Raw genomic sequence first — 16,575 nt, 5'->3', positions numbered from 1 at the left:
CACTTTTTTAAAATTGAGGGGAAGCTTTTAGAAAACCTGCTTCAGAAATATGACAAACTCAATTCTCTTCTACTTTCTCTTTGTTTCCCAAATCAATTTCTTTTTTCTTCAACGTTTCTCTTACTTTTTATCATTTCCCATTGGCTTCTCCTTAACTTTATGTTTTTCATATTAAAAACATAATAACTTTTTCTATAACAAGTTTACATATTAGTTTTACATCATTTTATACTTGTGTTCCTAGTATTTCTTATTTGCTTTCATCTATGTTTCATATTGCTTTTATGTGTTTTCTTTTTATTTGTTATGTGCTTACATAATCGCTTCACAACTGCTTCGCTTCGCTTCGCGCTTCCAGCTTCATACTACTTTTTAACACTCACTTTTCTCGCTTCACGCACCGCTTCTAGTGTTCATTTTGTTTTCCAGCAACTATGGTAAATACAAAGAAGAGATGACCCCACTTCCCATCCCAAATGCATAAATACCCATCCCAGCTCAGTCTTCAAACTTCCACCACAAGGTAGTTTGACCAAGCTTTTTGCCAATTGCATCAACTCTCATCTCAGCTACTAGTTTCCAAACAGAGCCAGCAAAGCAAGCCCTGGGTGAGGCCCACGACTGCCTTGCCGCCGTACGTGGACAAACTTACAAAGCTACGGACACACACCCGTGTGCCAGCCATGCTTGATCCAGCACCTTCTCACTATGGGAGAGTGATTCGGTTAACTATGATCCATAATAAATTCTATTATTTATTAATAATTTTCAACTGGAAGATAAGGGTACTGAATCATACACAACAAACATAATGTATTGAATCGTACACAACAAACATAATGTATTGCATAGCACGGCGTCATAACAATAACAGAACATGATAATTCTGAATTTCTGTACTTCTTGCATCCATCATTGCTGGTCATATCATCTAGATTACCTTGATGTCATCACTGCATGCATGAAGATATGGTATTATTGACATTCTCCAACCGTTAATAATCTCCACATATTTTGAGCTGATAACTTATTTTATTTGTTGGTTTGTCTGTCTGTGATGAATTTCTCATTCAATGGAAGATGGGCCAACAGTCTAGGAATTCAACACAGGATGGGACAGAGAATTTAATGAAGATGGCGAAGCCGCAACACCTTAGACTAGGGACCTCACTCAACTTCGGATACCACCAAGGAACTATCCTCCAAATTGACAATTTAATGAAATTAATGTTTCCACTCTTTCAGAAAAAAATAATACAAGAGGAGCAAGATTCCAAAACCCGAGTTTGCCTCTTCTTCTTTATTCTCAAATACTCCCTCCTTCTCTCTCTCTCTCTCTCTCTCTTTCTCTTTATGTATATATATATATATATATATATATATATATATATATATATATATATATATATATATATATATATATATATATATATATATATATATATATATATATAAAGAGAATTGAAAAGTCAAATTCCTTTTGTTAAAAAGTAATTTTATGAAGCTATCAAAGTTACTTTTTGACCTAAAAAAATAACCAAGCATTTTAAAAAATATCATTATTTTAATTAAAAGTACTTTTAGTTATTTTAATAAGATTGAATCCAATACAATTAATTCAATTTAATGTCAGATTAACCCATATATATATATATATATATGTGTGTGTGTGTGTGTTGTGCAAATGTGTAGTATTAGTGAGTTAAAATGAACAATATCCTAATGGTCTTGTTTTATCAAGTGAATCTAACCTTATAAGTATGATGTACATAATTTGTTTTGTGGGAAATCAACTTTCAGACAGCCAGAATCTGGTGTTTGTGCAGGTTTTATGGTAATTTAAAAGTCAACGGTCATAAATGTACCAAACTTTCACCATTTAAAAGAGGCATTTTTTTTGTTAAAAAACATGATTCAAGGGTCAACTTGACTATGTTAAACATATCTACAGGGTCAGATTGAATCAAAACAACTTGCACTTATGAGTTTCAACTACCGTGTGCACATATATGTAAACATTTGGTAATGGCACAATGACGTCTCATAAGTGTAGGTTGTTTTGATCTAATCGGACTTCATATATGTTCAACATCTTCCAAAATAGTGAGAATGGGCTTTCCATTCTTGTTGATTTGACGTAAAGATGTATGACTTAAAAAAAGTATTGCACAATGTAAGCTATTAACTTTTGAAGCCTCGTAAAAACACGCGCCCTTATGTGTTGTTATCAAGTGAATCAAAAGCCGATTCCCACTAAGACAAGTATGTAGATTTACATCACTAAGCTCGGTTTTATGAAAACAATTAAAAAAAGAGGAGCATTCTATGTACCTCATATCTTCATTGCGGTATATATATATAACAGAGAGAGAGAGAGTAATGCGTTGGTTCTTCCCACTTTCTCATTCTGCCCCCCTTAAAATCACGTTTTTTTGGTATTTTTTTCTAACATCCAACACCATAGATGTGATCTATATGTTTGGTTTAGTGGAAGCCGGTCTTTGGAATCTGACCTGTATACAGGTTTTTCCAGTGATCCAAAATCAATGGCTATGAAGGTGATAGTATTCCCTGGCTCATAAAAATATTTTTTTTCGTCAAAAAACATGATCCAAAAGTTGATTCCCACTAAATCGACTACACATCTAAAAGTTCAGATCTATCATAAAATACTTCAAAACTATGGGCAGAACGAGAAATGGTGCCTAATCTATATATATATATATAGGATAGCATTTGCTACCCTCATGGGTAAGGAACCCCTAGTTGAAACTCACATAGGAAGGTTGTTTTGACCAATTCTGACTTCATGAATGTGTTCAACATGGTTAAAATAGTATATGTATCCACCGTCCTTTGAATCATAGTTTTTTTGATGTATGTTTTTGAGGTTTAAAAATTTGATACATTGTAGGCCGTTGATTTTTCCATCCTTGTAAAATCTGACATATGCACCAGAAAAGCATAATTCAAAAGTTAGTTTTCACTAAACTTAATATGTCGATCACATATAAGGGTCAGATGTGCTACAAAAATTGAAAAAATAAATAAAAACCATTACATTTTTTCAGTAAGTGGGGTTTCTTACCCATGAGGGTAGCAAACATTACCCCACATATATATATATATATATATATATATATATATATATATATATATATATATATATATATAATACCATTCTAGACACTTATGTCTGCCAGGACATTTTACATTCTGAACAAAAATAGGAACTGACAGCAGAAATACTTAGAAAGTGTGATATGGAGTTTTGTAATTACCTATTAGTTGTTTACTTGTTTCTCATTTGCTCGCTTTGCAAAGGACCTTTGAGTTTTTCCTTTCCCTTTTCTTTTTTATTTTTTCTTTTGAATAGTCAAGCTGAGGGATCGGGGTGGTAAACGAGGGAAATGAACCAATATGGGGTGTTGAAGCTCGACCTTTTTTTGGTTTGAGCTGGATCATTTACCAAAGATCACATTGTTTGAAATTTGAAATTAATAGGATTTGAAATCCAGATCTATTGCGCCATACTCAAGTTTGACATGTCTACACAAAAGATACATTGTTTTAAAGCTACAGCATTAGAATTTGAACTCTAAACCTACTGTTTGCAAGCCAAACACTAACTATTCATTTGAAATTACACTCTATGATATAAAATATATCTACACTTTTATTTATGGGAAAATATTGGCTACACTCTAGACTGGTATACTCTCTAGCTGAAATTTATGGGTGCAGGCTTTATTTGATAAATTTGACCCCACATATGTGCTCACATAGTCTCTTTACTAGGAAATGCACTTTGGATTGAGTAGTTTCAACGTCAAAATATGTCAATCATAAATTTTTTATGCATTGTGGACCATTGAAATTTAAAACCTTTAAAAAATCTACTTATGTAATGTGATCGGATGATCTAAAACTTGTTTTGACCAAACAAACCATATAGCTCATATTCATAGAACATGATCCATAAAAAGAAAGTTCATAAAAACGTATAGAAACATGCTATTTCTATTAGAGAGTATGGTACAGTTAAGGATAGTCAGTATTATCCCTTTTTTTTATTACTACTTAAAAGAACCTATACAAGTTAAGCTGCACTGAAAGCTTTGAGCCATTTGTCTTATTTCCCAACCTTACTTGGAGATCTCTGTGGGAATCGAACTCCAAACCCCGTGGCTGTGATTGTGTGACCTAACCTAAGCATCCAGCTATTTCATTGGGACCCAGATACCTCAAAAAGCTGATGCCTAATCTCAATTTGGCAAAACTCATGACTTAAAGAGGTCAAGATCTGTTAGTGGTTTGATCAATTAAACTGTGTTGCCTATTGGGTGTATCCCCTATTTGATAAAGTGCAGAAGTTGAAGGTTATCTGATTAAGAAGAAAAACACAAAAAAACAGAGTTTTTTCTTTCAAATGCAATGAATGCCTGCCGTAAACATGGGCAAAAAAAAAGGGCTTAAAAGGGCAAAGACTAGAGGTTTAAATGCAAGGGATGCCTGCCCTAACATGAGTGCATGACCACAAAAAATAAGGGACAAATTACACGTAAAAAAGAAGTCTAGGCTCAAGAGAGCATGTTGGTTTATTTGTGTCAACTTTTTTGAGTTTGACTTGGGTGATCTAAAATGGTTGGCTACTTTTCACGCTTATATGTCTTTATGTGCAGATGTTGGTGCAGATATACTTGTGTAATTATGTATGTGCTTAATACATCAGCTTATGCACCATAGATGACAGATGCTGTTTGGTGACCAACCTTTCCTATGGACTCGTTCACCCAAAAGGAAGATGAAGCATTTGCTATATGCAGAGATCATGAAAATGAATGAGAGTTATATTTATGAGTACTGCAGCATTGATATCACATTAGATAGCGAATCTTGGCACTTATAGATTAACACCATATACACCTTGATTCTGATGTTGAAAGGGTAGGTTTCTGACACTTTTTTCAATACAGTATGAACTGTCTGATTTTGACAGAAGCTTAGAACCCCCCCATATTGACTCAGAGAGCAGCCAGATCTTTGACAGGTTCATCTTTAAAACAGTGGGAGGGTTGAAAAAAGCCTTGTGATACAGTGGATTTATGGAGGGGCCCAGCCAAACTGCTCTCATGAGGGCTGCTGCTACAATGGACTGTCATGTGGATGGTGGGAAGCAGGTCACTTTTGGTAGAAAGAAAAGAAAATTTTCGAAAATTGGAATATAATGTCTCTGAATTTTTTAACATGAACTTATGTTTTCAAGAAAACTGTCCAAGAAAGGCCTCCCTTTAGTATTATCTTTTAACTCAGGTTATATCATAAATCAAATTATGATTATAACCTTCCTAATCAAATGTTAAAGCTATTTACCCTTTAGGATGAATGTGCATCTTTCAACTCCAATGAACAATACAGTTGACAAAAAAATTCATGTTTTTCAACATGAACGATGTTAATCAGAGGTAGGGCTGGTAAATGATCCGAGCTTCAGTTGATCGGGCTTGGCTCATTAGCTCCTCATGAGCTGAGCTTGTTACGAGCTGATTATGAGATGACCCAGTGTCTTAAAAAAATATTTTTAAAGTGTTTTTTAAAACTTGATAATATATAATAATATATATGTATAATACATATAATATTAAAATATACATAATGCATATATAATATGTAGAACGAGACTACACAAGTCGAGCCGAGCTTGCTATATTTATGCTTGGCTCATTTACCTAAATGATCTGGCTTGTAGCTCGGCTCCCAAGCTCAATTTCTAAGCTGGCCCAAGCCAAACAGCTAGCTGCTTGTCCAGTCTCCCAGCCCTAAATCAGAGGATCCATTTTGACAGTTTTTAAGAAACTTATGATCCACATCAGGAATTCCAGAAAAACGAGACCCATTTTTTAGATCAGTGGCAAAAGCTTGGTCCTAAATGAAATTTCTCCTAACAAAAATGACACGTTCTGTGGGTTCCACTTTGGTAGCACTAGTTTATCTAAACATTGGAGCCGTTCTCCACCATCCACCCCTTTTTTTTGTTTTTTGTTTTGGTGTAGCGCAGGCTTTTGGATCAGATTCTTTTCTGTAGTTAAAAAGGCATCTGCAGAATGCGTCATCCGTGATATAAATTACACGAACCTGCAGATGGATGGAATTGGCCACTCCCACCTTATTAATTGAAAATGACAACTACCACCTTATTAACTCAAAGTATCAAGAATAAATAATGGCTACAATGAGCACAAGAATATAGTGAAGTGGATTCATCTTTTTCATCAAATCCCCCTCCACCACAATTAGACCCAATGTTTTAGTGCAAAGTAGCACACTAGTTTCCAACTAAGCTACCAAATTGCCCACAATTTCTTTCTGTTTCGCAATGATAGGGTTGTCAGATTGTATCATGGGCATCAAGATAGCATTTGGATGCAACTTCTCGTCCAAGGTCTTGGAACAGGACACCATGTCGGCACACACACACACACACACACACACACACACACACACATATATATATATATATATATATATATATATATATATATATATATATATATATATATATATATATATATATATATACAAAGGGTTAGAGAGAGAAAGATGGCGAAATTGTTCATCAAGCAGGCTGGCTTGTATGCAGAGGCCCGGCCAAGTTACCCACCGGAGCTTTTCCTCTTCATTGCATCAAATACACCAAATCATGGCCTGGCGTGGGATGTAGGAACAGGAAACGGTCAAGCTGCTGTGTCGGTAAGCATCAACATCTATGCTGCCTTGCAGACTTCCTTACTCCGTGGTCATCTGCAGATTGCTATATGAAATTCAGTTTTTTTTTTATGGGTCATGGAGATTGATATGGGATCAACCTCTTCTGCAGATGAACTGTGGTGCCCATATCCAATCTCTACTTATGTACTGAAAATGGTGCTTCTAGGCCATGTTTAGTATGGATAAGGATCTCTGCCCTCTTCTGTATTTTGGAAAACAAGTTTTGGAAATCATGTTGGTCTTGTCAATATTTTGTTCTATCTTTGAAGATGGAATGATTGCAACAGAGAGGGGCACTTGATAATGCAAATCTGCACTCTTATCTTTGAAGATGGAATGTTTGCAACAGAGAGGGGCACTTGATACTGCAAGTCTGCACCAACTGTTTGAGGCCTGCTCTTCTGTGCAATAAAACACTTGGTTCCACATATTTCTGTTACATTGAGTTGCCTACCAAGTTCTAAACTTGTGTGGCATTGAAACAAATACATTGATTCTGTCTAAAACCCATTTTGTGATTGTATCTGGTTTTAGACCTTTTAGGTTGAAAGTTACAAATCATGATGGCAACTATGTAGTCATCCGAACGCATCATTTCTAAGATGGGTACCATCCATGTCAAAAATGGATAATGTGCTCATTCCACTTGTGGTGAGGCAGTATCTGCTGAGAGGATCATTTGTTTTGCATATGCAACTTTCCAAATTGTGCTGCTAGTGGTAGCATAGATCATTAATATTACCCTTATTAGTTTTTTTTTGGGGGTTTCACTTTTTGCTTGGTTTTGTTTTCTAGCTTGCTGGGATCTACAGGAATGTGGTAGCCACAGATACTAGCCCCACACAGTTGGCCTTGGCACACAGGCTGCCCAACATAAGGTACCAACTCACCCCACCTTCAATGACCCTAGATGAGCTCACCCAGTTGGTGGCCCCGCAGTCAAGTGTTGACCTCGTGACTGCGGCCCAGGCCATTCATTGGTTTGACCTACCAGCCTTCTACAAACAAGTCAAACACGTCCTTAGAAGACCAGGTGGAGTGCTAGCTGCATGGTGCTATACTAAGGCACACGTTAATGATGCTGTTGATGCAGTCTTCCAGCGTGTTTTTGAGAGGTCCATACCTTTCTCAGCACCCGAATGCAAGCTTATCAATGATAACTACATAAATCTGGACATCCCGTTTGACCCGATCCAGGCCGAAGAGCACACGGGTCCGTTTACTTTCGAGGCCGTAAAGATTATGGATCTGGACATGTATCTAACATATATACGGTCATGGTCCGTATACCAAAGCGCCTACCAGAAGGGGGTTGATCTCTTGAATAAGCAGGTGGTGAGGGATTTTGAGAATGCATGGGGAGTCAATGAGATCAAACCGGTTAGGTTTCCTGTTCATCTCAGGATTGGTAGGGTTGGAGGCAACCATTGCTAGGGATGTATAACATGTTTTTTACTTGTATTTAAGTTAAAATGGTGCTTAATTCGTAACTGATGTTTTTGGAGTGAACGTAGAACAATTTTCCATGCCTAATAGATGTTGGTTTTGCCTTCAACACAATCTGGTACGTTCGAACTCATGTGAGTCCAAACACTAATCTGATTCTGAGGTGTGGGTACTGGGTCCAATCGGACTTTTCATAAGAAAACCCATACCCAAGTCCTATAAGGATTACATGAACCAGACCGGGTAAAATAATATATTTTTTCTTTTTTATGAGGATCCATATACTAATCGGACCCATTAGATCAGACCCGATTTCTAGTCAGACCTCCTTCTTTATCACCAAATTCTGACCCTATAGGGTTTGGTAGGGGTCAGGTCGGGGTCAAACCTGACCCATTGGCACCCCTACCTCCTCCGCATTCAAAGACATGGAATTGGGGTGAACTCTGCGTATATGAGGGATCTCATTTGAAGCTACTCAGGTTTTGGTGTGGGGCCCATGCCACATTAACAAGTCTCACACTAATGTTGGCATTTGGTTGTTCAAATTACTGTTGCAAATATTATGGGAACCCAGCAAGAACATGTAAGGCTCTGTTTGGGAGCTCGTATTGGGAATGGATATGCCAAATCCTAGATTAGGGAAATATGGGATTTGAGAGCTACGGTCTTTGCCAAATCCTACAACTGTTTGGTAAGCCAAATCCCCTCTCATCTCATGTATTTTCCAACTACAGTATCCCAAGCAGCGGAGGTTGAAGGGGATTCTGTAAACCCCCCATGACGTGCTCTCCCCAAACCAACCCCCAAACAGAGGCCATTTGGTCTTCACATCTCCCAGTTAAGGAGACATATGGGGTTTGTGTAAATGTGGGTATTTGCTTGTGACCTGTGAGGCATGTGAAAAAATTAGAGACTATGCAACAGGAGCTTAATTGCTAGTACTTTTTATAACCTTATAAAGACAAAGAATATTGCCTGGATCTTCTTCTTTTTTTTTTTATAGACGCCCAGTATAGGCCCTGAGAGAGGATCCTAGCTTCGGAGTTTTAAGCCTCCTGGACAACGACCATAGGTATGGTAAGCTGATCCAGCATGACCAGGTCTTCTATCTCAGATGCGGAGTAATAAATTGAAACAAAAAAGAAATCATCACTTGTTCTTTGTAGAACCATCGCTAGCAGACTTTCCCAAAAAGTTCATTTGTTGTGGAGGCCTTTCTCCATTGGCAATCATACAAAAGGTGATAATATAAATGCACACACACACACACACATTTTAATTTTTACCGTTTCATTAGGTGATTTTAATAGATACAGTAGCATATGAAAACTAATTATATTTCCTTCAGAATTGAATAGCACATATAACAAGCTTTTATTTGCAGCAGCTTTACATAAGAAGTTTACATTATTGATTTGCTTTTTAATTCCTGCGTTTAGTTTAAGTAGAAAAACTTGCTTATATATCTTGACATTAGCTTTGTTTTTTAGCCAATTAGGGTTAAAAAAGATTGAATTAGACATCATCTACCTAGGAGCATAACACCTGATATGATGGAGTAAATATATCCAATTATCAAACACACACACACACACACACACACACACGTTTGTGGCGAAATGCGACACTAATTCCACAGATTATATAATAATAGTCCATTGGCTCAGAAATGAACTTGAAGGAATTTATGTATAAACTTCATGATCCATGTTTTGTTGTTGAATGGTGGTGGCATGTTTTGTTCGCTTGTATCACATTCTGATTTGTTTTGGATTACATAATTTATAAAATGTACAATGCCATACCTCATGGGATGTGGTGGCAAATATCTAACTCTTTGCGGCATAGATCACATGGATTGTCACCATGTGGAAGCATGTTTGGGTGCCACTAACAGGAAGCCGGTCTTGCTGCGTATTAGTAGGGAGTGCAGAGAATGGATGAAGCTAAAGCTTGGTAGTTTTTTTTTTTTTCTGAAAGGCAATTTGAGCTTAGGCAGACCCGTACCAGATTCCATTCAAGAATTATAAACAGGTACAATTGCTATATGGAGCCCCTATGTGGGGACACTCTTGGGGTGGTCTTTCCATGATTTGTGGACACGCCCATTTGCAAGTTTAGCTAGGAATTTAGCTATGTAGTTCGAATTATAAAGAGCTCTTTTGATGCCATTAGTTGGGGAAGATACCATGGCAGCTAACTAATACCCCCACCCTTCAGAGGGAAGAAACCAATAGTTCAATCTGCGCCATCGAGTAGCAGTCTCACTGGGTGACTTTTGCAGAATCTGGAGCACACTCTCACTGATTGATATGATACCCTCATGCTGCATTTGTTGTTTTCTCTATTGACGTTCTTCAAAAATCAGAGCATTCCGACATTTCCACAAAAACCAAACGATCACCTGAAAGGATCTTTCCCAACTCTATCGCACTAGCTTATCAGAGAGTCTAACGTTGCACCAGGAGATTAAATCATGTTTTATATTCCCTAAAGCAGACCATCTAACCCCCAAAAAATTCGTCACACATCTCCATAGCTGACGACTGATAGGGCAGAGCAGTAGGAGATGAATTGCATCTTCCGTTGCTTCGCCACAAAGATAACACCGATTGGGGGAATTGAATTTCGAATTTATGCAACCTGTCATGAGTCGGAAGGCGACCCCTCATAAGCCCATCTCAATGTCAGAACTGCTCGTGGATGGTTCTTCTTTGTTCTAATGAATCGCATCTCCTGAATCTTCTGGACCCTGCTGCGAGTTGCATCCCAAGAAGATCTGACTGAAAATTGCTTACTTGGCAGCCATGAGACTTGGTCCGCTGCGAGCGGATCCCAATTCTGCGAGTTGACCATTTTCTTAACAGAATCTGAGACCTGGAGTACCGATTCAATGAGTCGGCAGCCCAGGAAATTGTTAATATCAATATTATATCTGACAGTAATCCATCGAAGACTGTTGTACATGATCTTAGTTGTGTTTGGCGGTAACTAGTGAATAAGTAGGCCCTGAGAATACCAAGGGTCATACCAAAATTCGACTGTAGCACCATTGCCTAACGACCATATGATTAGATCATGCACACTTCAAGCCCTGATTTCTACACCATGCCACCCATAGGAGCGGCGGTTGGGCTGTGTTGGAACCCACAAGGATTCCACCCTTAGATGCTTGCGGGTGATCAGTTGAACCCAGGGGGGACTGAAGGTCCTTTAGCACTTTCCAAGCTAATTTGATCAAGAAAGCTCTGTTGGTGTCCCCCATTCTCCGCAAACCAAGGCCCTTTATTCACCAGGGGCACATACTTTATCCCATGCTAGATAATGGGAGTGCTGGGAATCTGAAGTACCTCCCCAAAGAAAATGGCATAATGTTTTTTTCCATACACGAAATGACCGAAGTCGGGAGCATAAATGCACCTAACCAATATGATGGTAAGAACTGGAGAACCGCTTTGATCAAAACAATGCGGCCCACCATAGATTTATTTTTTCCAGACCACTTTTCCAAATTAGATCTAAATTTAGACATGAAGGGTTCACACATTGTCTTACTCAAACGACCATGAAACAGAGGTAATCCAAGGTAAGTGATCAGAAGCTTCTTGTTATTCCAACCGCTTAAGTGGGCAATCATTTCTACCATCTGAGGAGGCAGGTTGAAGGGGATAAAAATTGATTTCTCCTTGCTGACCTGGAGAACCGTGGCTTTCTCAAAAAATTTAAGGGTTTCCTCTAGAAACTCCCAATCAATCTTATCATATGCCTTAGCCAGGTCCGTTTTGAAGATGATCCTTTTCATCTTGCTAGAATGCAGTGAGTCGACCAGCTAGTGAGCCAAGAGAATGATGTCCTGAATGCTCCGACCCTTTAGGAATGCTTGTTGGTGTTGACTTATGATACGCTCTAATATGCTCTTCATCTTATTAACCATGATTTTATAAACGAAGTTGCACAACCGGATGGGGCGAAATTGAGCCAAACTGGTGGCACCCTCTAACTAGGAATCAGGGCAATGTTCGTGCAGTAAGAAGCTTACCAGTTTGGAAGAAGTTCTGAATGGCTCTCGATGTATCCTGACCCACGATGTGCCAGTAGTGGTGGGAAAAGCACCTCGGGAAGCCATCAGGGCCGGGGGAGCTATACCCATCGAGCTCAAAAACTGTTTTTTTTTTAATCTCCTCCCATGAAACTTCCTTCAAAAGCTCTTTGTTTTCCTCCAAAATACCAGGGTTGCTTGAGCCTTCAAGATAAGAGACTTCCCTGTTCGACTTACTGAATAGCTCAGAATAGAATCTGACAGCCTCTTGTTTTAATTCCTCAGCCTCATAGAACATGGATCCATCGTCTCTAGTGAGAGACGAGATGCGATTACGTTCAATATTTCCTTTGTAGATATAGTGAAAAAAGGTGGCGTCTCTGTACCCTTCCTTTAACCATCTGCAACGAGACTTCTGGCTCCACATATCTTCCTGAATTTCCTGAAGGGTTTTGAGTTCATCTTGAAGCTCAAGTTCTTTAGAGATGCTTTCATCATCACCATTCAGCATGATATGACAGGTGTTGCCAAGTTCGACAATGATGACTTTGATGCGACTTGCAATATCGTCTAAGGAGGATCTCACCCATCTAGTGAGATTTTTTTTAACAACTTCCATCTTGGTTACTAGAACATACATGAGGCAACATCTGACTGACATGTCCCAACTATTCTGAATCTCAATTTCACAATCTTCCTTCTGGGTCTATCTTGACAAGAACTTGAACGCGGACCTTGATTTGGAAAACGTTGCTGCCGAAATGAGTCTGTTGTGATCTGAGATTTTCGGGATCAGCTTACCAGATGAATTAGAGAAGAGCCCCACCCAAGCCTCGTTAACCAAACAACCATCAGTCTACCCGCCTTGAAGCCTGCACCGATCTGTTTGTTGTGCCAGGTGAAGCATGCATTTGGAATTGATAATTCTGTCACACCGCATCTCGCAATCAACTCGTTGAAGGCTTCGATGTCTACGTGCCCGTATTGCGATCCAATCTAATCAGAAACGCTCCTGATGGAGTTCCATTCTCCAGAAAGAATCCAAAGCATCTCTCTGGGGTGCAACATCAGCTGGGACCATAATTCTGAGCGTCTCCAGGATTCATTGAAACCATATAGGTTCCCTTTTTCAACTAGAACCGTAAAAACTTGCTCAGATTTGAACATGACCTCTACTTTAATACGGCATGCATCCCACATACAAATTTCTGAAGCTCTGATCATCCTCGCAATTCCCCAGCATTTTAAATCCAGGGAATTCCGATTAAATTTGGTGAATCTTGCTACCTGAGATTTTAGTCTCTACCAAGAAGGCTAAATCAACACTTTGGTTCTTCAAAAGGTCCCGCATTTAATGTCAGGCTCAACGGTGGCCTAAACATCTAATATTTCAGGTTAAGAGATTCATTGACAAGATTCGGGGTAAGAAAAACAACCGCAGGTCATCAAACCTGTCTTGTTTTGGGGATGATGGAGTCGCCATCTCTCTCTGCAACTTTTTGAAAACCCCTCTCATCTCCACCGGCTCTGACGCACCCCCTTTCTTTCCTTGTGAATCTTGTGAGTCAACACCCTGCATTTCGTAACAGACCCCATTGCTGATAGAGTGGTTTTTTCGTGATGGTCCGACCTAAACCGACTTCTTCCAATATATCTGCCACGAGTTGTTTCAGGACGATGGGGAACCCCTGCGCTTTTGGGCCCTCCGCACCCCTGTCCTTCTGGTTCACTTGAGACAGGACATCCCTATTCTCCCCTTGGTTCGGTCATGGATGGGAGCGGCGAGAGAGACTTTAACCGTCGGCCACCCTTGCGACTGATCTTCTTCTGTTTGCGAGACAGGTTTTGGGTGTTTATTGCAGGAGACTGTGGCATGAGAGATCGATCTGCACCTGATACAGTAACAAATTGAGTTTTCATAAACGACTTCCTGCGTGTGGGAACCGCCTCCCTCCACCTCTATGGTCACTAATGACTTCGGCGTAAGGTCGAGAGGAATTTTCATGCGAAATGACGTTGTTCTTTTGTTTTCTTATGCATATCAGTTTCGAGGAACTCCCTACCCAAAGCAGCAGAAATACACATAAAGATGGATTTCGACCATATTTCAAGCGGTAAATCTGGTAGTTGGAACCAGATAGGGATTTTGGTCTGCACCTCTAGTTTGATAGGTGAACCCGGCCGGCCTCCATCGATTCGTAGCGAGGGTGAGTCCCGCCACCCTCCAAGCACTTCTTCTGGTAATTTATTACTAGGAAATGAGCCCCTTGTGGCTTCGCTAATTCAAACTTGTGAAATATGCTCAGCAAGCTGAACGTAGCCCAGTGTTCATGTCGGAGCTGCTCATATAGGCTCATTAACTAGTAATAAATTATAGAATTCTAATGATTTATAATCAATATATTTTTTCATATATTTCAAATCAATTAAGCAGTGTCTTGCAAGGAATAGGTTTAGAGTTCAAATCCTATTGCTTAGAGCTTTGAAACAATGTACTTATTCTTTAAATGAGCCAGTTTGAACTTAATTTCTAAAGGAAACATTAAGTATTGGATGTCAGCAGGTGCAGTCCAAATTTTATTATTTCCAATATAGAAATGAATATTTGAAAACTAGTCATCTTGAATTCGGCTTATCTAACAGGGGCTTACCATGACCTTGTACTTCGCTTGGCTCGCGATAAGTATGAGTCAAGCTTGAACACTCTCTCTCTGTTCAGTTTGTTTGGCTCATTTGCCGTTATGGCCACCCCCAAAACCAGCATTTCTTTGCTGGTTTCAATGCCAAATTCTTTGCAGCAAGTCATTAAGGCGTTCAATTAGAATGGTTTCAATTAAAATAGTTATTCTTCCCCAAACAGTTTTTTTTGTTTGTTTGAATTATCTATGGAAGAACCCCAACATCGCCAATTGCATGTGGCAGGCCTCCGATTGGTAACCTTGGGGCATGTTTGATGGCTTGTCCATTAAGTTATGAAACAGAAGAACAAAACAAAACGAACATAACACTGGTTCTGTTCGTTATGATTCCAATATTTGTTTATACCGTGAATGCTGTGTTTCAATTATCCGTTGTTTGATGATGATGTGCGGACAACTTGAACAATTATGGATAATGAGTCGGATTACTTTGTTTTGGATTGTATGACCCGAACCATCCACCATTTTACATGTTTTAACAAGTTTATTATGAATTTTTGTCCCGAATATGGATTCCATTTTGTCTGAAATCATGGATTTTTGTTTCGAATATGGATCTCGAATTGGATCCAAATACCAAAACATAAAAAAATGACTTAATTAAAAAAATGTGATTCAAAGCCCTAATCATAGAAAATAAAAATAAAAACACCAATCAAATCAAAGAAAACCCTAATCAAAATAACTATAAAAAACCTTAATTTAAAATCATATTTTTTGAGAAAAGGGTAATTTGAGAAAAAATAACAATTCATATTTTTTTATATACAAACCAAAAACACCAAAATAAATATTCATATTCATTTTATATAAAAACCAAGAATAAAAAATGCAAGAAAATAAATCATATTCATATGTTTATACCAAAAACCAAAATGAAAGAATTCATATTGATAAAATAAACCAAAAACCAAATTGCAATATATTTATATGCAAAGCAAAAATAAAAAAAATAAGATAAGAATTTATATTCATATTTTTATAAATAAATCACAAAAACCTAAAATGCAAGAAAATAAATCATAAATAAATAAAAAAAACCTTAAGTATAAGAAAAATAAACCATAAATTAAATATCTAAAACCCTAATTAATCAATAAAAATAAAAAACCTCCTAATCAATGAAAATCAAAGAAGTAAAACCATAATCAATGAAAATAAAAGAAAATTCTTAATTAAAGAAAATAAAAAAAGCCCTAATCAACATATAAGCACCCAATATTAACTTGAAGATAATACCCACCCAATATCAACCTCAAAATAAATTAAAAAAAGAAGAACAAGAACAAAGAAGAATAATAAGAAGAAGAAGGAAGGGGAGAGAGAGAGGAACGAAGCCTCATCATTGCCCTCACCTCTGCCAGCCGCCCCTCAGCCTAGCGGAAACACCATCTGCCCCTCCTCCCATCTAAACGCTGCGCAAGAGAGAGAGAGAGAGAAGAGCGCTCCCGTCAAGGTGGGTCTCATTTGTTTTTAAACTTTGTTCTCCGTCCATGTTCATTTCATAACATGAGGGGTGGAAAGGTGTTTAAGCAATTTTCTGGATGCAGCGGATGGTGTTTCGTACGTCCACGACATCCCACGTTTGTTAAAAAATATGATTCCATCGCGGCGTCCCAC

The 16,575-nt window shown here is 38.3% G+C and overlaps 2 protein-coding genes across 2 annotated transcripts; one reads left to right on the top strand and one right to left on the bottom strand.

Annotated features, from left to right (window-relative positions):
* The first annotated feature begins 6,600 nt into the window (after positions 1 to 6,600).
* On the top strand, positions 6,601 to 8,202 carry LOC149814376 (uncharacterized). The gene is made up of 2 exons (XM_089989949.1): positions 6,601 to 6,750; positions 7,564 to 8,202. The coding sequence occupies exons 1-2, from the start codon at positions 6,601 to 6,603 to the stop codon at positions 8,200 to 8,202; spliced, it is 789 nt and encodes a 262-aa protein (XP_089846075.1).
* A 4,022-nt stretch (positions 8,203 to 12,224) lies between these two features.
* LOC149814375 (uncharacterized) lies at positions 12,225 to 12,875 on the bottom strand. The gene has a single exon (XM_089989948.1). The coding sequence runs from the start codon at positions 12,873 to 12,875 to the stop codon at positions 12,225 to 12,227; it is 651 nt and encodes a 216-aa protein (XP_089846074.1).
* Positions 12,876 to 16,575: the final 3,700 nt, after the last annotated feature.

This window comes from Nuphar pumila, chromosome 15, assembly GCF_984573655.1.
Source record: "Nuphar pumila chromosome 15, dmNupPumi1.hap1.1, whole genome shotgun sequence".
NCBI classification, from domain to species: Eukaryota; Viridiplantae; Streptophyta; class Magnoliopsida; order Nymphaeales; family Nymphaeaceae; genus Nuphar; species Nuphar pumila.
Note: the sequence above shows the minus strand (reverse complement) of the source record. Positions and strands in the feature narration are given on the sequence as shown.